This window comes from Lepisosteus platostomus, chromosome 4 (genome assembly GCF_059453375.1).
Source record: "Lepisosteus platostomus isolate fLepPlt1 chromosome 4, fLepPlt1.hap1, whole genome shotgun sequence".
NCBI classification, from domain to species: domain Eukaryota; kingdom Metazoa; phylum Chordata; class Actinopteri; order Semionotiformes; family Lepisosteidae; genus Lepisosteus; species Lepisosteus platostomus.
Window position 1 is genome coordinate 16,292,406 of NC_142614.1, and position 24,943 is coordinate 16,317,348.

The 24,943-nt window shown below is 40.1% G+C and overlaps 1 protein-coding gene across 1 annotated transcript in view; it reads left to right on the top strand.

The window, feature by feature from the left end:
* Positions 1 to 24,943, top strand: part of nnt (nicotinamide nucleotide transhydrogenase) — a 61,433-nt gene that overhangs the window by 7,050 nt on the left and 29,440 nt on the right. Inside the window, exons 4-15 of the mRNA XM_088628741.1 lie at positions 1,311 to 1,528; positions 2,174 to 2,261; positions 3,811 to 3,899; positions 6,750 to 6,937; positions 9,045 to 9,178; positions 9,790 to 9,981; positions 10,527 to 10,680; positions 12,756 to 12,917; positions 16,837 to 16,947; positions 19,412 to 19,557; positions 21,212 to 21,407; positions 22,422 to 22,655. Of these exons, the coding sequence (XP_088484867.1) occupies positions 1,311 to 1,528; positions 2,174 to 2,261; positions 3,811 to 3,899; positions 6,750 to 6,937; positions 9,045 to 9,178; positions 9,790 to 9,981; positions 10,527 to 10,680; positions 12,756 to 12,917; positions 16,837 to 16,947; positions 19,412 to 19,557; positions 21,212 to 21,407; positions 22,422 to 22,655 (1,912 nt within the window). The remainder of the gene's footprint in view (positions 1 to 1,310; positions 1,529 to 2,173; positions 2,262 to 3,810; positions 3,900 to 6,749; positions 6,938 to 9,044; positions 9,179 to 9,789; positions 9,982 to 10,526; positions 10,681 to 12,755; positions 12,918 to 16,836; positions 16,948 to 19,411; positions 19,558 to 21,211; positions 21,408 to 22,421; positions 22,656 to 24,943) is intronic.

The window sequence follows — 24,943 nt, forward strand, 5'->3', positions numbered from 1 at the left end:
CTAGTTTTTAACACTGAAAATGTGCTTAAAAAGTTAGATTAAGTAAAAATATAATTGCATAGTTCAACTAACTAAAAGCTCAGTTGGAATGAAAAACAAAAAAACAGGTTCATGCAAAAGCCGACCTGCCTGGTTTCGGTTGAATTGCTTCAAAGCTGTGATGTGAGCGTTTTTAAGCTGTCACCGACTTGTTACACCTTTACACCTTACAACTGGTACTGTATTTAATGGATTGCATACATTTATATATGTTCAGACACAGACACTTCCTGAGATAAACAATCACTTATTCATGCTTTGTGAAAGTCTAGCCATCTGTTAATTACATAGCATGCTGGACTTGCATATATCTAAACAGAGTGTGCTGTGAAGTCCAGACACAGCGCCTTGCTGAGGCCATGAGGTGATAGGCAGTACAAGCACCCTTGTCCACTGTACCCCTTTCTTTGTCACCACTCTGGGCCACTAGAGGGCATATTTGTTTGCTGGAGCTTCTATTGTCTGCTGAGGGAGTTTGGGGTTCTAATATGTATGTTTTTGCACGGTTTCTTTTTTTATTTCTGGGCCAAGAGTAATAGAACCAAGTCATCTTTTATCCCCACAGCTAACAACCTGCTCATTTGGACAGTTGACTGTACATTTACTTTTTAAAATGCATCTTTTTCTTTCTTTTTCATACATCTGTTAAATGTATTGCATGTTAAATATATTTTAGAATGTGTTATTTCTGTTAAATGTATTGTATTATGTTTTTACCTGCCTTCAAAGCAAATTTCCCATCTGCAGCAATAAAATAAGAAAGTAAAGGTATAATCGGTCAATGTTTGGCCACTGAACGCACATGCTCCATTATTTGCTGCTCTATCTCCACTGACATATCACTGTTTATTATTAGAAGGAGCTTTACAGTGTTTTTGATACTTGCAGGCAGTTTATTTAGTAGGGTATTGTATGGCCTGGCCATTGTTAAAGAATGAGGTCTGTTCATATTTTAAATCATATTGTAAACATTGGAAATGTTGTGATTCTTGTTGTGTCAAGTCAAACCTCTGTCAAGCACAGCCGTGGTCTTAAATGATCATTGTTTTAGGAGGTTGTATGGGTATATTAAACCTATTAAAGACCTGAGAAGAAAAAAACAGCTTAGTTTTTCTCCTTGAAAGTAAAAAGGAATAAGAAAAAGTGGAATGAAAACTAGAGCAAGATCTCTCTCCGTTGGCCTTGAAGGACAGCCAGCGCAGTATTGAAACATTCTCCACTGGCTGTGCATGTGGCCCTGCTTCTCAGTGCTGTGTGCCGTGTCTTTCTAGGTGAGAGCTCCTATTTTTAACCCCTCACTGGGCGTCCATGAGGCCGAGCTGCTGAAGGAAAACTCCACGCTGGTGAGCTTTATCTATCCGGCCCAGAACCCCGAGCTGATTGACAAGCTGTCCCAGCGCAGGGCCACTGTGCTGGCCATGGACCAGGTGCCCCGGGTGACCATCGCCCAGGGCTACGACGCCCTCAGCTCCATGGCCAACATCGCTGGGTACGTAACTCCTCCTCTTCCTCACCTACACTGGATGATTCCTGCCTCTCAAGGCCAATGCCACCTTCATGAAGAAAGAAACTGTGAAAATAAATGTAATTCTTCCTTCATTTACAGCTTTCATGGAGTATAATATTGTCTGTTGAACTCTGTGTTTGAAAAACATGCATCCCTCCCTGTGTCTTTTGAACACTTCTTCTTTGGCAGTGGTAGCTGAGGTTTCTAGTGGTTCCATTACTGGTTTACATTACTACATGTTTAGAAAGAGTTTTGAGAAACTTCCATTTCACTAATCCCACCCCGTTTCCGAGCGGCGCTGTACAGTGCTAATTTTCCACTTTCTTCTGGTGAAGGACATCCCAGCAAGTACTGTTCTATGTAAAGTGATGTACAGACATCATGAGTTGCCATCTTTTATGTTGAAGTAAAACACTCCAAATCAACGCCTTTGGACCCTTTCTTCAATGACACAGACTGAGGAAGGTTTCCTTTTAACACTGACGATGAAATCGCCATTTGTTTGATCTGCTCTAAATACATCTCCCAAGGCTTTCCTTCACCTAACTGCGGCCATTGTGTGCGTTTGGCAGGCATGGATGTTGCCGTTTGCCATATTTCACTATTCATGTGTCCTGTTTTTGACAGGTACAAAGCAGTTCTCCTGGCAGCGAATCACTTTGGCCGTTTCTTCACCGGCCAGATTACAGCAGCTGGAAAAGTGCCTCCCGCAAAGGTAAATGAAAATGCAAACGAGTTCAAATGGGGGAGAAAAGTACCTCAGCAAGCCAGAAGGAGGTAATTTGGACTAGATTCGTGTTTGCTTTTTATACTTCTTTTTTTCTGAACTGAAAAATTACTCTTGGCCTCATTTCCCCCTCACTAAGGAGAATAGCACCAAACCATTTATCACTTATTTCAACTATTGCAAACGGTGCAAAAAATGATATTTTTGAACCCCAAATTAAAGGTTTTTGCTATTGCATAGAATAAGATCAAATGTTCGAGTGTTTTCAATGTCTCAGGAATGAGTCTTCTGTGCATGTTTATTTTAAAGGGAAGGCAAAGCACATTCCTGATAGTTGAGTATAAAAACAATAAAAGGTGTAAACCTTTGTTGTTTTTTCTTACATTGTGTATATATTCACAGATGTTTCATTTGGTTTTCTAAATTCACAGAAGAGAAACAGGAACTTTATGCATGACTGGGGAAAGCACATTAGCTTTGATTTATTTTTGGAATTATTGTATATGGCACTCGCTAATATGTCAGTCACCATTTATCTTCTGGAAGTAAATAAAAACAAATTTTCAGTTCTACCAATCGCCAAACACTGATCAGCTGTTCATTCCACCTACTCGTTTGCAGACAAAAGTGAAACAGTTGTTCCGAATGTTTCTGGCACACATGATCGTTGGACAACAGTGTTCCTCTTGGTCAATGTTGAGAGTATACAGTACTCTCTAAGGGAAGAGGTTTAAAACCTGGTCTTTCTCAAGGTCTAGAGGATTATGCAGCAATCTGGTCACTGCACATTAATTCGGTAAATTGTAGTAATTAATTTAGGCTTATGTCTTATTAAAATTGCCTTGAAGATCTACTCAACAAATACACAGATTGAGCTTTCCCACTGGTGTCATTATCTCTTCCCCCTTTAAGCCATATTCATTATTGATGAAACCTTAGTATAAGAAAGGTAAGCAAAACCCTCTAGTATCATAGCTCTTTGAAGTGGTAAGTTTGAAGTAGAGGTGAATATGGCATGGTCATGTTGATCTTCAGAGTGGTCCTTGGTCATAAATCCTGCTGGTGCAGAGATTGTAGTTGAGAGTGACATGTTTATTAAGAACTGATACGTTTGACATCAGATGATTATTTTTTCCTTTGAATTCTATTATTTTAAAACCAAAGAGGACTATAGAGCCATTATGCTGCCAGGGGTCCTGAACATTGAACATTTGAGTAAACATGTTTATTTTCTGTTGAATTAATGAAGGCTATTTATACTACAATGTCTTCTTACAACAGGAGTCAGTAAATAGCTTCTAGGCTTGTTCATGAAGTCAAGAATATCACAACTAGATTCTAAATTTTAATCTGTTCTCTTGAGCCTCTCAACATAAATAAAGGCTTGTACAGTGTTGAAATGTAAACTTTCCCTGTTGATGAAGGTGTATCAAGAGGACAAACACAAAAACTGCATCTATACTGAATTGCCCATCTTTGTATAGTACTCTTTCTGTGTTTTTCATATCCATTTTGTGTCTGATGATTTTTCCCTTAGGTCCTGATCATTGGGGGTGGTGTAGCTGGTTTAGCCTCTGCAGGCGCTGCCAGAGCCATGGGTGCTATAGTGAGAGGATTCGATACCAGGTGAGGACGTGTGAAGTGAGGGTGAGGGTGAGGGAGAGGACATTGTCTGTGAAAATGGAAAATTGTTCCCGGATATCTCGGGCAATAAAGGCACTTGCTGGGAGAATGGACCTCAGGGTTAGGCCCAGACATCAAGATTGTTCAGGCCTGGGCTATTCACTGACTGTGACTAGAACATAAATGCTACAAATGAGAGGAGACCCCCCCTTGGCACATTTATCCTGTTTGGTAGTAGGAAGTTAACTGACCTGAGGATCTCATCCAGCCATTTCTTGAAAGAAGGAAAGGTATTCAACAACATGACTGGATAGAGTGGATAGGTTGTTTCAGACACCCACAACACTCAGACATGCCTGCTGTCCACAGTTTTAAATGCATTACCTGCATTACCAGGCATGAGGGAGGAGAAAGAACACCAAGTTTTGCTGAGTTTAGGAAAGGAACAATAACACATCGTAGCATTGCAATTGTAAGACCGGACAGTTGTTAATATAGAAAGCCATGCTTTCATGACATAGTATATTTAGATAGGCTAAGGGTATACATCTGTGTGCTGGGTTTTTGTATTTTCTCTATCAGGCTGGGTCATCTCAGGCAGGGCTGGCCGACCTTATTCCTGGAGAGCCAAGAACCCTATTTTAATATTGTTGGAGAGCCTTAATCCAAAATCCATCTGTTTTTTTCTGACCTATAAATCATCCATTTCTAAACCTTGGAATTTTTTCATTTTTATCATTTAAGACGCTCATTTGTTTGGTTGTGTAATATAAAGATGATTCAAAATGAAAGTATGATGAAAATCTGTCTTGCTGAGTTTGGATTTTGTGATCCTGGCAGTAGAGGAGCAGGAACGGGCAGCCCAGTTCTGCTGTTTGCCCAGTCATCTCACTTTTCTAAATGCAGAAGGCTTTTAAATGTTGGTTGAAATGTTTAGAACAATATTTGTTCAGTTGAAAGCAATACACCCTGAGAGTATCTTGTGTAAGACTGAATTAATCTGCCAGAACCATGATTCTCAGTTTTGGTCCTGGAGGACCCTTGTGTTTGCTGGGTTTTGTTCCAGATGGTCCCCCATAATCACCAGCGCTAGCTGCTGCCTGTAACTGATCTGCTTTCTGGTTTAGTCTTATTCCTGCATTCAGGTCAACTGTTGAAGTGCATTATTTCCAGCTTTGGCATATAGAACTTTATGCAGTCTCTCCTCAACTTGCAAATTAAGAATCTGCCCTTTTACTTTTGACTAAATAGCCCTTATTAGATGATGAATTGATGATGAACAGAAACTGGTGAAAATGACACTGTATCAGACAATACCCCTGCGAGTCCGTGTTTTTTAATCTGCTTAACTCCGGTTGTTTAGCTAGCTAGCACACCTGCATGAGCGCAGCCCTGAAACTTACTAATTAGCACAAGGTTCATACCAATTACAAATCTCATTTAGCTTTCTAAGAGCTGAAAGCAAATTATAAAATTAATATTCCCCAAATTAAAAAGTTGAAATCAATTATTAAACTAAACTACAGAAGATACAGGGGTTCTCCAGGACAAGGATTTTGAATACCACTCAAAAAATATCACTATCCTGGGGAATTAGTGAAACCAAGGTTTGAGTGCAGAAAAAAAAGTTTAACTAAGCAAGGAGATAATTAATGGTAGTAAGCAATTAACACTGGTGATTAAGGGCCAGATGGAAAAATTACCAGCAAAAACAGGGTTAATCACAGACAGGGAATGGCAATGACAGTGTGTGCATTTACTAGGTGCATTTACCTACTCTGCCAGCAGGTGTCAGCATTAAGCAAGAAATAAACTTAGGCATGACTTGAGTCTTCAGGTTTAGCAGTGTGCCACCAGAGGGTGGAGCCACATGGTATTACTGTAAGTGTTGCCTAATACAAGATTGCTTGAATTTGGGAAAAAAGTATATTTCCAGGAATAAAACAAACAACAGTAAGGTTATTATAGACGTATACAGTAACAATTTATAGAAGTGTATTTTCAAGACTGGTAAATAAGTTGTTTTCCCCTCAAAACACTGTAAACATTTTTTCAAAGCGTGTTCCCTCTTTGTAATTAGAAAATAAACCCGTAATTCAGCTGAAGGCACCGGTGGAATAATTTATGGGAGTGTGAGTTTTCTCTGTGGTTACTGTTTGGGAAAATTTCACAATCCAAACTACTCACAAGTAAACATTTTCTTTTGTTTCCATTTCTTCCGATGTCAGTTTAGAATGCGTGAAGGACTGTAATGTGGACCATGGCTACATGTGCTCACCTGTGTAATAACTGTTAAAACCTGCTGTTGCAGCACATAGTTATTTTTCTTTTGCCTCCACAACTTCTTTATATTTATATTATAGGCCTTCCCTTCCCATCTGCGGGAAACCCTCGCTCATACTTGGTTTAGCCCGCTTTTAAAAAGCGCCCAGTTTCTCTGCCAACTCATTTTTCACATTAGCATATGCATTGGATTTCTTTTTCTATAATATATATATAATATATTTATAATATTCATATATATCATTTTATTTCTTACATAGAATTATAATTCGTGTTATCTTGCTTGAAGATTCCTCGCTTAAAATTCCAAGTTAAGTTAGCTGTTGATGAGCGCAACATGGACTCTGAGAAGCTAACCCCCTAGTTCCCAAACGCTTAAATATTTACCAGCCGGGGTGTAAGTCCTGCAGCTGGTGAGGGAAAGTTGTGCTTCCAGTATCATGGGCGAATAAGGCAATTATTATGAAGTTTCTACCTGACCCACTAATACATGACTTAATGCTGTGGACGTCTTCTATGGCCATATGGTTGCAGTGTAACCCATTACCTCTGTCTCTTGTTTCCCCTCAGAGCGGCTGCCCTGGAGCAGTTTAAGTCTCTTGGCGCAGAGCCCCTGGAGGTGGACGTGAAGGAGTCTGGAGAGGGGCAGGGAGGATACGCCAAGGAGATGTCCAAAGAGTTCATTGAAGCCGAGATGAAACTCTTCGCCAAGCAGTGCCGGGAGGTGGACATCCTCATCAGCACAGCCCTCATCCCTGGTAGGCTTTCCTTTTCCTGCTGACTAATGCACCACTGTCTGGTAAGAACAGCCCTTGGACTCTCTAGCCACATTTCCACACATTCTGGTCTGTTTGACTAACCTCTTGTCTTAATGTGAGACAAGCTGCTCATAAACCGCCTTTCAAATGAGTCTTTTCTTCATGTGGGGTTGTCTGAATAAGACAAGAACCACACTTTGATGGTGGCTAAAGAAAGCTGACTAGTTAGTGGTAACTGAGTCAGAGCAAATGGCCTTCTCTTGTAGAGTTTAGAGTCACAACGGCGACACCTAGTGGACACCCTGATAGTCATGAGGTGGAAAGATTGTTCGGCCGGACTGCTGATTTACCCTTTAAAAAAACTTCCAGAGAAACTGGTTATTCATATACCATCTTTAAAGTACCAGAAACAGTTTTTAGTTTTTTCCGTTAGTATACCTCTCTTGAATTTCGTTTTGTGAGTAAGACTGGATTCAAGTTCAATTTCTTCTTATAAAAAGATCTTTTCTTATAAAAGGATAACAGAAATGCACACCCAACATTAACAAAGTGCTGTCCAATGAAAATCAATCTTAAACACGTAAAAAACAGCTCCCACATTCTCCATTCTGTTATTATTCATTAAATTATTTTGCACTGAAACGTTCACAGAATTTAATAAATTATAATACATATTAAATTGCAATGTGCTGTTGACTGTTGACATGACCACAACTTGAACCTGTGGCACATGGATCATAGACAGCAAACTGCACATGGAGTGGAGAGCATTTCGGAATTGAAAAGGGCATCTTACTGTTCGATATAACTAGTAAGGAATTGTTTTATTCCACATTTACAGGTACACAAGTCTCAGTGTCTGAATTGTTAATTAGATAAGTTTTACTTGAGTCACTATTTGGACTAGAATACCACAAACTGTGATTCTGATCTATGATTTTATATGTCTACTTCTTATATGATCTGCACACAGCAGGGTTGCGTTTGAATTGATTCACATAACGTGCTCTGTAAAGTTTGAAAGAACAAGGTCAAATAATAAAGCTGTGATTTTTATTGAAGCTGGTGCATTAACAGGTGTTCCAAGCAATCAAGTCTACAAGGATTCTAAAAATGCCTACGAGGAAGGCTAAACTTAGCTGCCTTTCAAAACTTTTGTCCTTCTGGATCTGCTGAGCTGTCCTTTATCTATTTTAGTTTCTTTTGTTACCTTTCTGATGCTTATAGATCTGGATAGCAATTTTTAAACTTTTACGTGAGAGGGTGCTTTTATTATTGGGAATCGGTTTTCTAAAGAAGTTGTTTTTTAATTAATATTTCACCTAAATATGCTTTTGATATTCATTTTCTTGACCATATTTTAATGTAGTGCTCAGCAATATGTGATTTTACATTTGTTGCTATTTCTAATATTTTTAATACTAGAACTGTTCATTTTAAATAATATATTAAGCACTTCTTCATTGCAGACTCAATATGTTGTTCTTTGATCCATCTTCTTATTTTATTTACAAGAGATAGATGACAGGAGGTGAAGTTTGTGCTTTTCAGTTTTGTGAACCAGTCAGTATCTTGGAGAACAGTTTGGGATTTTCCTGCTTTTGAAGCAGCTTCCTGTATAATATATATATATTTTTAAATCATAGCTGTCCAATTCGAAATGCCTTTTATTTCCATGACATGGCTTTCTGGCAGCTAGGGAGTACTTCTTGGGAGAAAAGGAGGCATGTGGACTCACTCCTACATGAGCAGAGCCTTTGACCATTTGATGTGCTCTGAGCTGTATTAAGCCATGGGAATTATATTTTTTTCGGGAAGGCCGAGAGATCCCTGACTGACCGCTGCCCAGCAGGACCCTGCTGGCTGTGGGTAATGGCCTTTACGGAGAGCAGCAGTGTGGAGCAGTCCTGAGGTTTCTGGAATCATAATTGGTGGGTTGGGGGCTCAAACTCCAGGCGAGGCACAGCATGAGCGAGGAACTTCTCCTGCATTGCTCAGTAAAAAATATTGGGATAACATGTCAGACTAGTAAAATGAGTAACTTATAGAAATAAGCAATGTGCCAGAGTGTGCCTTCATATGAGGCATTTTCTTATCCTTCTCTCAGGGAGGAGAGCCCCGATTCTCATCACCAAGGAGATGGTGGAGAGCATGAGGGACGGCTCTGTGGTGGTGGACCTGGCTGCTGAAGCTGGAGGGAACATTGAGACCACTGTGCCAGGGGAGCTGTCCGTGCACAAGGTAGTAACAGTACGAGTAAAGGGCATCTGCTTCTTTGCATGCCTTTAGCATTGATGGGGCCCCTTTCTGAATAGCGTGCAGCTTGTGAAAGCTACGCTGTTTGTCTGTAAGGTGGAACAATGCGGCTTCAATCTCTATGTCTGTATTTTTTTTATTTGAAACAGGTAGGGGGATTCTTTTGATTTCACCTCAAAAATGCATATTCAAAAGGGACTTTATTGGCAGAGTATTTCCTACTTCCCATATGTAGAAATAGAATGTTTGGATGAAGAAGTTTCATTTTACAGTGGCAGGTTTCTTGCTTCTGCAGAGTGTTAGATACTTTAATTACAGTCATGACAAAAAACATGAAGAACTACAAAATACTACTTTGTGCCAGTAAAGTGACACGTAATTTTTTTTTTACAAAGGAAGTGTACTAAAAAAAAAAAAGATGACTAACATCCAAAGAGGGATGCTGTAATCACAAATCAGCTTTCACCTTGCTGCATGGTTTACCAGAAGCTTGTACTTTTGTTCTTTCATGCTCGTTGAACAAAATCTTAAAAGACTTTAAAGCCTCCAGGTCCTTGTAAAACAGTTTTTTTTCTCATGTTTGTTCAATCTTTCAGGGGGTGACTCATATTGGCTACACAGACCTGCCCAGCCGGCTGCCCACCCAGGCTAGCACTCTGTATTCAAACAACATTGTAAAACTCCTGAGGGCCATCAGCCCGGACAAGGAGCGGTTTGCTTTTGAGGTGAAGGACGAGTTTGACTATGGTACTATGGACCATGTCATCAGAGGCTCGGTGGTCATGAAGGTGAGTGGACGGGAAATGAGCTGTGTGCTTCTTTATTTTAAGAGCAGTCTCAACTCTTGGCAAGCCCTGGTGACTCCTGGTCGCTTGCAGGCAGGCGGTGTGGATGGTGAGGGGTGCACCTCTCCTCCGAACAGCACTGGTCTTCCGGGACCTATGAGTCCTATGGGACTCTGCTGTCTGTTATGTGTTAATAGATGATTAACTTGAAAATGGGTGGGGCAGAGGAGTCTGGCTAAACTTCTTCACCCTGCCCTATGTTCAATGGTGGGGTACAACAAGAATACTAGTGATTCTGAATTTTATTCAAAAACAATGAGAGAGCTAGAAGAAGAGGTTTTATAGATTCATTTCTCAACAGGTGCATGAGACATGAAGAAATGGCCTGCAAACTAAAGTCTTAAAATGTACCAAGAAACAGCGTGTATTATGAATCAGCATTTCAGTTCGGCTTTACTCATAAATAATTGCCCTTGGCACATCACTTATTCCTGTATACTCTTGTAGTGACTGGTGATTACCAATCCGTGTCTCTGTTTTTTTAACAGGATGGAAAATTCATCTTCCCGGCTCCGCAGCCAAAAAACATTCCCGTAGCGGCTCCTCCCAAGCCCAAGAGCGTTCAAGAGATCGAGGCTGAAAAGAGGGCAGCCATTTCCCCTTTCAGGGCTACCATGACCACTGCCAGCGTTTACACGGGGGGTGAGGAGACAGGAGACACTGATAGATCTCCACTGTTCTTTCACCTCAAACTTCAAAGTTTCACATAAGTCAGATCTGGGTTATTTCTACTGGCATCGCCTCAGGGTACCTAGAACAATCATTGAGATAAAATGTATGAAAGGGTGTGGTTCTTGGCCTTCACAGAAGTCCTGGAGATCAAGAACTTTTAAAATATTTATTAAAACAAGGTTTCTAATGCGCCTTGCTGAAACCAACTTTATTGGTAAGTGATGGGATAATTGACCATTAACAAAGTTTAGCTTTTCCTTAATTTGGCTGTCCAATCCATTAAGTTCTTGTACTAAGGATTCCTTCCCTGTTACTCAAAAGATGTCATGTGGCCTGACTTACATGTTTTATGAAATTCAGTTTCTTTTAATAATATTTGAAATTTGTAGAGTATGTATACCATTAGGGTAGATTATACCTAACATTGTTGGTTTTTCAAGGGGATAAAATTTGAGGCTTCCTCTTTTAATTGTTTTTTCTTTGGTATTCGTCCAGCATTTGTTTGGTTCTCACACCGTAACCTAACAGTGAAGTGATGTAAGAATAATTTTTTCCACTTTAAGGATTTTCGTTCTGTGGCAGGGAACCAGATGCAATTATGAATTCACACTTAATCTCGGCAGGTTTGGAAAAGGCCCGAATTGGCTATATCGGTAACAGCCGGACAAAATACCCTCTCTGTAGAACCACTTATTGTGTCTAAGAGAGCACTGGCCCCAGATCAAAGCATTCTCCTACGAAATTAAGAGACAGGCCAGAAATAAAATTCCGCTACATGTTTGCTGAGAATAACTGCTTTTAAATAAACACAGATAAAAGACATTTTATCTTGTGTGTAGTAGTAAAATCAAGAACATTATTGCACTGTTGTAGTAAATAAGTATGCAAAACAAGCAAACAGAAAAAAGGCTGACAAAGGATGAAAACAAGGCAGCTCTGCTGTCTACCTTCTCAAGTCCCTTAATTGGTCTGATATGAGCTGGTTTCCGAAGTGCCAGGAAACCAGGTATAATAAAACGAGGCACATAAAAAATCTCGCAGTCTGTAGGCGAGCATTTTCCCACAGACCTGATTTATCAGTAAGGTCCCACTTTCAGACAGACAGAGCAACTCTTTGCACTGGCTTCCAAAAGGTTTAGCATTGCTGGTCTAAACAAGGTATATAATCACCTCCTAAATTACTAACAGCATCTCCAGAGTCTCCCCACCCACATCCCTGTTTACAAGTTTACTAGTTCTCTTTTTTTAGATAGCCTACATATTGCAGTTTATTATTTTCTGAGTTGGAACCATGTGTGTGTGCCGTATTTCCCAGACTTTAGTACTGGAGAATACTAATCAGTTTTTACTTGGGTACTGTATCCAACTCAGTTGGGTTCTGAGAATATTCATTCCTGTTTGTCTTCAGGCCAGAAAGGACTAGCTTCTTTTACAGCATTATATTATATAAAATATTATTTTTACATTAAAAAAATATATTGTCATTGAAATATAAGTATTAACGGTGCTAGATGGATAATAATGGAAAATCAAGTTCTTCTTGCATTAGTGCATCTTGCATTAGTCATTGCATGACTCTCCTAGATCATTTCTCTTATGGCCTTGAGTTTGGTTGGCAGCTTTGAGTGATCTGTAGATTAAGTTTATATTTTGTGCCATTGAGAAATTGGGGAGATACTTTCATACACTGAAGCCATCTTTAGCTGAAATTATCTAAACTTTTCCATGCCCAGTTCACATTTTATCATAATAATAAAAGTGACGCATTGTCATTATAAAGTGTCCCAGAAGTAATTTATGTCTCTCTCTAGGCAGTTTAATACGAGGTAGCGCATACTGAATGTTACAGGACTCACAGTGAGAAAAGTTAGTGATGTCACTCCTCTCGGTTTTCCATGAACAGTCAGACACCCCATAAAACATACAGGGAGCCCTTTAGTACCCTAGGTGTGTAGACAGGGGATTTGAGGGAAGACGTGCTTGCTCTTGTCTGATGTGGATCATCTCCACCTGTGCTTTTGGATTAAGACTCATCTCTTGTCCAGGTATTGCCAGTCTGCTTGGGCTTGGAATTGCTTCTCCAAATGCCGCTTTCACTCAGATGGTGACAACCTTTGGCCTGGCTGGAATTGTGGGATACCACACGGTGTGGGGCGTCAGTCCGGCCCTCCACTCTCCACTTATGTCCGTGACCAATGCTATCTCAGGTGAGTCTACCGAAAGTTTAATAAAATCACTTATATGCAACAGTGATGTAACTTTGTTTCGACAAAATAGCACTAACGCTCTTGCTTCTTTGCCTTTGGTAATATGATTGTGTTCATTCAGATTTGATATGGTTTATCAAAGATATCTATTTTCACTTCATTCATATTTTGTAGCTCCTTTTCATCTCTGAAATAACATGGTTCTTATATAGTCATATGATAATGGAAAAATGATTGCTGACAATTATTACAAAGACTGGTCTGTCCATTATTATCAAGGTCTGGTATGGGTTGCAGCAGCTCAGGGGCTTTTTTGAAAACTTGTGGCATAAAGCAGAGCTACTCTAGATGTCAGTCCATTGAAAGCACATACCCAGACATGGACGATTTAGAAACGGCGATCAATAAAGCCAGCAAAGCAAGCACAGATCTGGTTGCTGGTAGGAAACTAGAGCTCCCAGAGTAAACTTCCCCAGAAGTAGACATGTACACTGCTCACAGAATACTTCCCAGGCCAGAATTAATCCCAGTAGTATTCCACTTACTAAGTTTATATAATTCAAATAATTGTTTTTTGGATAAAGAGTGAATTTTAATTGTGCTAAAATAATTATTTTCTAAAAGTAATAACACTAGGCTTATACATGGAACTTTTTGTATATCAGAATGAAGTAAACCAGACACTGAATAAAAGGCAGTCTTCACCAGTAACTTTGGCGGGGTTTGAATTTCCATAGACATTAATGGAGGACTTGTTTGTGAGTGTTTATGCCTTGATCCATGGGCCTTGATTAAATTCCTGCCTTGTACACCGCCTAATGCATAATGTGTTTATTCATTCATTATGTCGTGTGCGTAGACAGGCTTTGATAATTCTGATATCCCCCCATAAGGATGCTTTTATTTCCAAAGTGGGAACCACAAGTGAAATAGCTGGAGTGTTCGTGGTTCATTAAGCTCGTACCCTGCAGCAGTGGATTTAGGAATGGTTTAATTGTCTCTAATAAGCCCATGGTGGTCGACATCAAACAAACCATCACGTAGGCAGGGCTGTTAAAAAAATGCGACTGAGCTAGTCCTGCTAAACACTTATCTGTACCTACTGCACTCTCAGTGTGGCCATTTTAATGTCTTCAAGGGCTTCAATTAATGTAGTTTAAAATGTCTTTCTCTGAAGCATTTATTTAATTAGGATTATTCTTCAGCCATTTCTGAGTCAGCTATTCAAACTCCATTTGTCTGGCAGAACCAGATCTTCATCTGCAAATCTGATTCCTCTTAAGCTTTATCTGTCTGGGTGAGAGGAGGGCACCTAATAACATAAGAAGGTTACAGAGAAGAGAAAGCCGCTCAGCCCATCTAGCCAGTTTGGTAGTTACAAACTTTTTTGATCGGCTTCAACAACATGGCCGAGTAGCTTGTTCCATACTCCTGCAACCTTTTGGTTAAAGACGTGCCTGCTGTTCTCGTTTTTTAATGCACTCCCATATAGTTTCCACTCGTGGTTTGTGTTTCACTGTTTAATTTGAAAAAGCCTAAATTCCCCTCACTTAAATCACTCTGGAAGGGAAATTCAAGGAACTATGAAGGTATATTTTGTTCTGTCTCTGTTATATACTTATTAGTTTTCATTTGCTGTCATGATCAAAGAACGTTTTTGCTAAAGTTTACTAAAAGACTTGAATAATGATACTAAACAGACTCTTCCCTACCTGTTTCAAGTGGTGTGGTGTGAAGAAATATCAGGAAGGAACATCAGCACATCTGTCAGTGTTATTAGAGTTATATAGCAGATGTTACAAATTGTTATAAATGACTGGAAAATGTTGAATTGAATTGCTTTTTATAAAATACATTGTATTAAATGAACAATCTTAGGTCCAGCCACATTATCTAATTATATGGATAAGATATGTCAGTGTCTGAAATATTAATAATTGCTGTTACTAATGTATTTGGCTGATGCTTTTATCCAAAGTGACTGACATTTGCACTGTTTATACAGCTGGGTATTATACTGGGACAATAAGGGTGAAATAGCTTGCTCAAGGGTACAACAGCAGTGTCTCAGCTCGGATTTGAGGTCACAACTTCCAATTGCTATTCCACAATGAATGAATCTTATTTAGTTATTTTGAAGATTTATGTAAGCACACCAATATTTATGCTAGTTATAAATTAATAAAATTTCAAATTGTAGTTTGTTTTCTGATGTTTTCCAGTGGATATCTTCAATTATTAATATTAAAAAAATATAAACACATACTGTTCACAGATGTATTTTCCTTTCCATTTTGATGAATCTCACATTGAACTTGTTCCTTATTCATATTCTTTTGAGCTGTCACCATAATAGTTGAAACTGGAGTAAAAATAGGACTTCTTGGACCCAAACAAGAGATTTAATTTGATACAAGAAACGTCTTGGTTATTTTTTCCTTCTCTCATCATGGTGCCTAATTTCACCATGTCTTTAATCTATCTGAAACCTTCGACACCCAGAATATCCCTTTTCCTTCATTAGGTCACCTTCTAGAAAAGCATAAGTAGTAAACAGGCTGCAGTTCAAAGCAGAGAATGGGTTTCACTTGCTAGGCCCTGAAAACTAAGGCACCCCCGGTTAGACATCTGTGGTTTAAGTCCGTCACCCAAATGGCACAGGATTTAAGAACAAGGTTGTGTTGAGTTTCACTCTCAGATCATCACTGCTTTGCTCACCTTAGCTGTCGGCGAGACAGTGCTGCTGGCGGCTTCATGACTAATTTTTGACTGTTGGTTTATGCTGGTGGGGTTCAGGCGCGAACTGTCCATCTTTACCGCCTCTACAAGTGCGGCTGGTTGTGTAAGAAAGCCACACTGTGCATTTGCTGCATTAAACCTGAAAAAAATGAGTTGAGAAAAGAAGAGGTGGCGAACAGATATCGAACACCAGCCAAATACTTAGTGCTGTTTAGCTTGATGTGCCCTACCGTACTTGATGTCGAGTTAGTCTCTTATATGAAACTGTGCCGATGCACCAAGCACACATTGAGAACAGACATTAATCCACCTGTATGTTGTAGCCTAGTAACCTCAAGCAGGCTGTGATACGGGCTAGTGCAGCAGGGTCATAATTTTGCCATGGTTATGGAGATTGAATATTGGCTGTTTTTTTAGTTGTTAATGCACTGTAGCACAGTTCAGAACATGTCAGGTAAGAGCAGCTCGATGATGTTGCTGCCTGGTGTTGTTACAGTGCTTCATGTTTCATTGCCATACAGTATATAAAGCTGCATAACTGTCTCAGAACTGTTGAAAGAAAAGGTGAAAGAAAAAGTTTCTGTTGCAACCGAATATTCTGTATAGAGAGATTTTTCAGTGAATTTTAAGTAACTATATTAAGTCATTTTGTGAGTTAGCATACAACTGCATAGTCTCCTTATCCCAGCAGGAACTGCTGATGGTTTTGTGCTCTGCTGCTCTTAGATGTTCTCCCATTTTGTTTATTATGTGCGCCAAACTTGAAAAGCTTAACTCTCGCCAAGCGTGATTCGCGCGTGAACAGATTTAGAGCTTGGGCTCCATCTGGTGTGTACACAACTAACATGCAAATTGGCATGCTGGTTACCACACAGAACTTATATACATGTGATTATTATTTAATTTGTTAATTTTTGTATTTTCTTTTATGTGTCTTTTCCAGATTTCTGCGGTGCATGCATTGATGTCTGAAGGCACAATACTGTGCTCTGATTGCCTTTCACTGGCAAAATCTGTAGATGTTTAAGTAAATTAAGTTGCATGTGGGCAGCTTGCAATAACCAGGAACCTATTTTATTGGCACTTGTTGTCATCTACATCTGGTGGGGACTGGAGATTTTAGGATGTGAGCAGAGGACAGTACTGGAGCTGTGACTGACTCTCTCCTCGTCTTGTACAGGTCTCACTGCAGTGGGTGGGCTCTCTCTGATGGGAGGGGCCTACACACCGACCAATACAGCAGAGGTCCTGGCCGTGCTGGCAGCCTTCATCTCCTCTGTCAACATTGCTGGTAAGCATCCACAAGTGAGTTAGAACTTCTCACACCACTGAGTCCAGAGTCCTGGAGGTTGATGAGCAATTCAAGCAGTTCTGACTGGACTGGGTGAATTTGCTAACTATTTGGCCAGATGGTTGTTGTTGAAGAAATAAACCAAGAGCCAGGGTACTATAACCGAATGGACCTTCATCGTTGCCAGGTTGTGACTTACCAATTCCAATACCAGTTCTTACTTACTAATTCATTTGATGGTCTAGTTTTGAAGACTGGGATATCTGTGTCGATCCATATTTGAGTAATGTTTTGTGGTGATCACTAAAATCCAAAACTGGGAAAGAAAAATGTTTTTCTCTTGCAGTTTGGAATAATGGATATTTTAGAAAGCGTGTTGGGATTTATGCACTGCCTTTTTTTGTTTGGCTCTTTTTGCCAGCCCTTAACAAGTTCAAAAGCTATTTTGTGGTGTAACATTATTGGTAAGGGTTGAGGTCCTCTCTCCCTCTACTGTGCATGAATGATGGCAAGTGAGCGTCTTTTAGACAATAAATTATGATTCATGTCAAGCTCCTTTGAAAGCTTCCCAAACAAAATATTTTAGACAGCACATGAAAAACAGTTACACCTAAAATAGAAAACTCCTTCCAAAAGCACAAAATCGTAATAAATCATGCTAAATCAGAGATAGAGGGTGAGCCACAGTTTTGGGAAAAATCAGAATGTCAGCTAAGAATTCTGTAAATCTGATCAACCACAAAACATCACGTCTGAAATCCATGGAATGCAGACAGGACCTTCAAGTGGCTGGTGTTACCGCTCCTGGCTAAAACCCACTGGGAAATAGTGTCTGTGATTTAAAACCCTACTGCTTGACATTTATACTATATCTCACTTTCTAATTAATAACCATGCATTACTTTCTCAGACCTTCTCTTGTTTGCGTTCCATTGTATACAATGCCTCTTATCCACCTGAAGCCAGGAGTTTAATGTCCTAATAAAGAGATTCCTTCACTACCATTCCAGAAATCTTTCATTAACACACACAAAGGTAGTTCCTCAAATAACCCCCCAAACCCTCACTTCCCCCAAATCTAAAACATAAATACATATACTCTTCCCTTAAAAATATTTGTCCATACCACATGGACCATACAGTTTTTTTTTACTGAAATAGCATAATGTCATGGCTTTTTCCATTTATATAGTTTGGTTAAATAATTCCTAGGACTTGGGAGTATCTGCTTTTACAATGACAGGAAAAGGGGAAAAGACTGTTTTCTTCACGTAATACATGGTCTCTTAATTTAATGGGTGTGTTTTAAAGGGAAAGAATCATTAGCAATGCGATTACTGCCACTACTGTATTATGTTGTGTGGTCAAGGGTCAAACACATTTAAAATAATTATCCTCTACAACAGCTACATGATTCTGTTTTGCTTGATTTAACTGAAAGGAGATAAAAAGGATGATGGCTTGGGATACATTTTCTGTTCCTTAATTAAATGACTGTTTTTGTGATTCTTCATTTATTCTATTTACATGTTCAAGAGTAAGTTGCATTTTCAATACCTGCATTTCAGATGCTTTGATTACTTCTGGGAAATAGATTACACTCTCACTAGTATAAGACTTCATTTACTCGGAATTTGATATGTCGTATAAATCCTAGGAGGTCAGAGATATTAGGCTGCCAGGGTGCAGAAATGTCTTCAGTTGGTCCAGGTTTAACAAACTCAGCTCCACTATTTGGGAGTTAATTAATGAAAAGCGTTCGCTTCCTTAGATAATGTGAAATTGGACCAATTCCTAGAATCAACTTAAAAGAGAGGGCATGGAGAACAAGGACTCTTCTACGAGCAAAGGAGGCTTTGATTCCTCTTGTCGTAACAGAGCTGCTGTTGTTGGCATTACATTCTATGCTTGTAGTTTCTCCTTATAATCCCTCTGTATGACGCCTTGAACTGCAACAAAATTTGTAACAGGTTTTATAAGATAAAAATAATTACATGCCATCTAACAGCCGCCTGTACTAATACTCTTTGTCATTCGTCAATTTATACGTCCCCAAAAAGATTAAAAGGAAAATCTGAAGGGGTTCCAAACAACTCAACCTGTTGATGCACTTTTTGCACTATGTTGTGCAGGATGAGCCCTAAAGTCTGGAAATTTCTGATTTGGACCTTGAGTGGTCAGATGACTGAGGATTTCCCAAGAGGCACATCAGCTGACGCTGCTGGGGTTTGATGGTTTTGAAAGTCAGCCAGGGCATCATCTTGGAGCCCATACGACTCTATCCTTAGCCCTAATGTTTGCACTGTGGGTTCTTGTTGAGAAAGGGACCAAGTTATGATCCCCCTTCTCTAGCATCTAGGCAGTGCTGCTCGTACATCTGGGCAGATTTGATTAGCAGGCGTCAAACAACAAGAGCGCTGCCCAAGCAGTGGAACTGACAGTTTTCTGTTGATCTCTCCTCCAGGTGGTTTCTTGGTTACGCAGAAAATGTTGGACATGTTCAAGCGCCCTACTGACCCACCAGAGTACAACTACCTGTACCTCTTGCCTGGTGCAGCTTTCGTGGGGGGGTATGGCACTGCCCTCCAGAGCGGATACAACATTGAACAGGTGAGCAGTGCACAACCTGCACAGGCCCTGTTCTCCCAGCAAAGAATAACTCTTGCTTCCTGACAGTCTCCACAGGCCTTGCTGGTCCAGTGAAAGAGTACTCCCTTGACTCTTATAGCCTAAGTCTGTGCGCCATGAAAAATAAAAGGTTTTCACTCTAATATGTTATTAGTTAACTTCCATTGTAGGCTTGTACTGTCTGGCAAAGCGAGCAGATTGCCCTTGCTGGCTGACTTTGTTTTCCGCTACTTGCAGGCTTGACCAGTCAACATAGGAACTACGTCATCAGTTTAGCAGGGTGTGGTGTTATAGTTAACACTGACAAGGGACCAATGATGTAGAACAAAAGTGATTATTAATGGATAGGACTTTTAACCTTTAAATGTCTTAAAAGTAAACATACGAACAAAAAAAAGACAAATAAGGCATCTGTCTTCCAAAACAATAATGGCTCACTTTGAGCTTGTTTTGTTGTTGTTGACTTTGTAGCTACAGGTCTTGATTATTTAATAATAATAAATGCCTTCTGTGTCCATTGACTTGTTTGACATGTGGGTGGCCCTTCTAATTAATTTACTGTTGATTAGTAAATTAATTAAATGGGCCACCCACATGCCAAACTATTACTAATTACTAAACTGGCCACAGTTTGCCAACAATGGAAAAAGTAGGTCTTATAACTTTCTGTTGCATACTACAGCTTGACCACACACAGTACAACTAGAGAGGGGAGGGAAAAGGTGCAATTAAACTGTATCCTAAGGCAAGTAGGAAATCCTGTAAATTAACTAAAGTAACCATTTCTAAAAAACAAAGGTAAATAGTTAAAATAACAGTAACTCAAACACTCATGCAAGACAAGGTCTTGCAGTATTCTGAAATATATAAATAACCACAGTAGTATATACCACTACACACGTCATGATTAACCTGAAATCTTTGGATTAAACAGGATTAACTGTGTAATTTTACCATCAGGGTGACAAATAATACAGAAAAATATTTAGAATCCTTTTGGTTTCATACTGGTGAATACAAAGGGAAATAATACAAAAGGTATTCAGAAAGTAAAGTTTAATTGAACTAATACAGAGTATATTCACAGCTGTAACTAAAGAAAAGACCTGCTGGTCAATATTGTTTTTCTAAATAGTTGAATTTTAGAAGACTGGCAGTATTAAAGACTGGGCAAATCTTTCCAGATAAATTCTATTCCTGGAATTAAAGAAATGTCTCACACAGACAATCTAAAAGATCTGCAACTTTTTAGATTTGAACAAAGACAACTTCAATGGCACCTGGTACAAGTATTCAAAAGTCAATCCACTCAAAGTCAATATTCAACACATCCTGTTCTCTGGGTTCTGAAGAAGCTACAGTAGCGAGCCATGTTGTCAAAGCTGATATCCTGACTTATTTTCAGAATCGGCTTGACTATGGTTTCAGATGAGAGAACCCATAGAAAAGCATACTGATATGGCAAACAGGCTATACCCAGTAACATTACTTAATTGCTAGAAAGATGCATATACAGAGGTCAAATAAATATTAATATTAAAATAGGATCATTCTGTAATGGAACCAAATACCTCATATTGCGAAAACTTTGTTGTGAATGAATCCTCCAGCAACTGATAGCTGTGTGTGCCTGCAGATGATGTACCTGGGCTCGGGCTTGTGCTGTGTTGGAGCTCTGGCGGGCTTGTCCACCCAGAGCACAGCTCGGCTGGGCAATGCCCTGGGGATGATCGGCGTGGCCGGGGGGCTGGCTGCCACACTGGGGTCACTGAAGCCATCCCCGGAGCTCCTGGCACAGATGAGTGGGGCCATGGCAGTCGGTGGCACCATTGGTAAGAGCTTATGCACGCGTGTGTGACTGATAATAATAATTATAATAATTGCTTACACTTATATAGCGCTTTTCTGGACACTCCACTCAAAGCGCTTTACAGGTAATGGGGACTCCCCTCCACCACCACCAATGTGCAGCATCCACCTGGATGATGCGACGGCAGCCATAGTGCGCCAGAACACTCACCACACATCAGCTATCAGTGGTGAGGAGAGCAGAGTAATGAAGCCAATTCATAGATGGGGATTATTAGGAGGCCATGATTGGTAAAGGCCAATGGGAAATTTGGCCAGGATGCCAGGGTTACACCCCTACTCTTTTCGAGAAACGCCCTGGGATTTTTAATGACCACAGAGAGTCAGGACCTCGGTTTTACGTCTCATCCGAAGGACGGCACCTGTTTACAGTATAGCGTCCCCGTCACTATACTGGGGCATTAGGACCCAAATGGACCGCAGGGTGAGTGCCCCCTGCTGGCCCCACTAACACCTCTTCCAGCAGCAACCTTAGTTTTTCCCAGGAGGTCTCTCATCCAGGTACTGACCAGGCTCACACCTGCTTAGCTTCAGTGGGTTGCCAGTTGTGAGTTGCAGGGTGATATGGCTGCTGGCACCAGACCAGCAACACCAGTGAAATCCATGTCAGTGATAGTGCATGTCTTTGACATAAGCAGCTGTTTGAAACCTTAAACATACATCTGTGTTTTATTAATTTGGTACAGCTTTTCCAAGTCTCTTCATCTCTGAAAACCTAACATTTAAAAAAAGTGCTGTGAATAGTGTCTTTTCTCCATTTCTGCTTTTTTAGTTTCAGAATGGCTCTGTGATAGTTTCGGAAGAGCTCTTATCAATGGTTTTCATTGTTTCCCACTCAAACTTCTTGGTTTGGGGAACATGTCAAAATCAGAGCTGTATCACAAGCAGAGGCAATGGTTTTATTAGTCTGAACTCTGTTGGGTTTCAACAATGAATATTGGTTAATTTGTCCGCCTGTCGTTCTCTCTCTGGTTCAGGTCTGACCATTGCCAAGCGTATCCAGATCACAGACCTGCCTCAGCTGGTGGCTGCCTTCCACAGCCTGGTGGGCCTGGCGGCCGTGCTGACCTGCGTGGCTGAGTACATGATAGAGTTCCCCCACTTTGCCACTGACCCTGCTGCCAACCTCACCAAGATCATTGCCTACTTAGGCACCTACATTGGGGGCGTCACCTTCAGCGGCTCCCTCATCGCTTACGGCAAGCTGCAGGGTGAGTGTGCGCTGCCCAACCACCTGAGGACATGCCCCCCTTTTTTCTGTGGCTCCCACACAGGTTCCACAGGTTCGACTATTTAGGGTGTTGCATGTAAGGTCCTTCACACTTTTTCTAAATTGCTCAGAAAATTAAAGCGCAGCAAAATGCAAAAGGATTATTCCTTGAAACAGTGTTTGTTCTGTCCTTTCATCCTGTGATGGAGCACCTTTATTTTCTCAAACCTAATCCTGTTTCCCCACATTTAAGTGCCATGTGAATGGAGCATGAGGTTTACAGCAGGTGAACTAGTGCAGGAGATTTACCACATGGTGGTGGGATTAAATAACCCCTGGTAATTATTATCCTGTAATATCAAAGTTAAGATTCAGTTTAACTGTATTGTTTGCCATATTCTGTATTTTGATCTGAGAGAGCTATTATATCCATAGCCATAATAATTTAATGGCAAGATCATTTTAGGTTGAAGAATGTGAATATCAAAAACCTATGGACTGACACACCAGTCGCTAACTCAGGTATGCCCGGCGTTAGCACTCATTGTAGCTGTAATAATAATGTGCTCTACTTTGAGACCTCATGGACATAAACTATGAATCTGTTACGTCCAGGAAAACCTGGATAATTGCAAGCCTCATTTCCAGTCCTGGAAAAGTAATGGAAAATAGAGAAGAAAGGAAATATCCTTTAACCGTCATGGATAAACAATGACAACACTGGTATTGACAGAATGACAGGGGTGCACAGCAGGCTTTCTTTGTACTACCGAAGCTGTCGAAAGCAGCCAGGCTCGAACTGTGATGTGATGTGGTCTGGGGCAATAAAGGGGGGACAATGTGCTGCAAGGGGGGATTGACAGGACTGCTGGGACCTGTGGGAAACAGCCAAAACATGCCATGGAACTTGATCCTTCAGGGAGCCATGTGATGATGAAAATCCGCTTATGATTTAATTCCAGAAAGCATAGATTTGAATAATACAGCTGGCTTGAAGCTGGCTATGAGTACTCCGTTTATGCAAAGACAAGGTAACATTCCTAGCTAGAAAGGTGACGTCTGGAGAATACAAAAGCATGGCACTCTCCCCACATAAAGTAATGTTTGCCTTTAGATCTTCACAAAATCATCATTTCCTTCTGAGTGCATCAAAAGACTAAGTTCTCGTGATTGTGACACAAGGTGTTAATACATATTTCTGCAACTCTGCCGGTTTCTTCCAGGTTGTATATCTAGAACTTTGAAGTGTCATTTGATGGGATGAATGAGTGTTCAGAATGGTATCGTTGTCAGGGACTAACAAATTTGTACTTGTGTAAAACAAATGTGGGTTTTATGGGTGTGGTCTCTTTTGCAGATAGAGAGGATCAATGCTGTTATTTCCCAGAGTGAACAATGATCTGATTTCTTCCAAAGACTATTTTTCTCCCCAAAAGTCCCCTCCCTGTTATCGGGGTACCACTTCTTCAGTAGCTAGCTCAGCCTGTAAGCACATGCACAACGTTTTATGTATGGCCAGACACAACCACACAAAATTAGGCTGCAATTAGTCCCTGAGCCCCCAGTCATTTTCCACTTGTTCTTCAAAGCTGGAAAAAATTGCTTCCAGTTAGCATTCCATCTCTACAGCTCAGGAAAACAAAAGAACAGTCGCGGAGAAAGCAAACCTCGAGAGCTAATTCTCCAAAAGATGACAGAGTCCATTTTCCATTGGGTTTTCTATTTCAGATTTTAAAAAAAGCGGCGGCATCTGGAATTTATTCAAGTATTAAATACTTTCAGGATAATTTATTAAACCATCCTTTGTGCATCACAGAGATTTTACAAAAGTGCTTGTTGTTCTTACCATTTTATAATATAATATGAAAGTAGAATAATATGAAAGACCTCTAAATCAAAGAACTGCACATTCTAATTCTATTTTGGCTTTGATATAGCATTGCTGATTAATCAATTAACAAAACAAGTTAATTAGCCACCATTGTATTACCAGTAATACTTTGTTTCCAGCACAGACTCCAAATTTATTATTAAACCGTATTTGATTTAACAGAGTCAGGAATCATCATTACAAATCTGATTGTTTTTTCATATTTATCTCTTAGGAGAGATTGTCGATGTGAAGATGTCATGTCAAAGAGCAATAAACCCTTAATCCAACAACAAACAACTTTGTTGGTTTCTGAGTTTTGTTGCTGTTGAGCAGTCTGTTCCTTAATTAAACCTGTAACTGGAATTGAGAACTTTAACTCCAAAATCGGGCCCTTCAGAGTTTTGACCTCTAAAAGA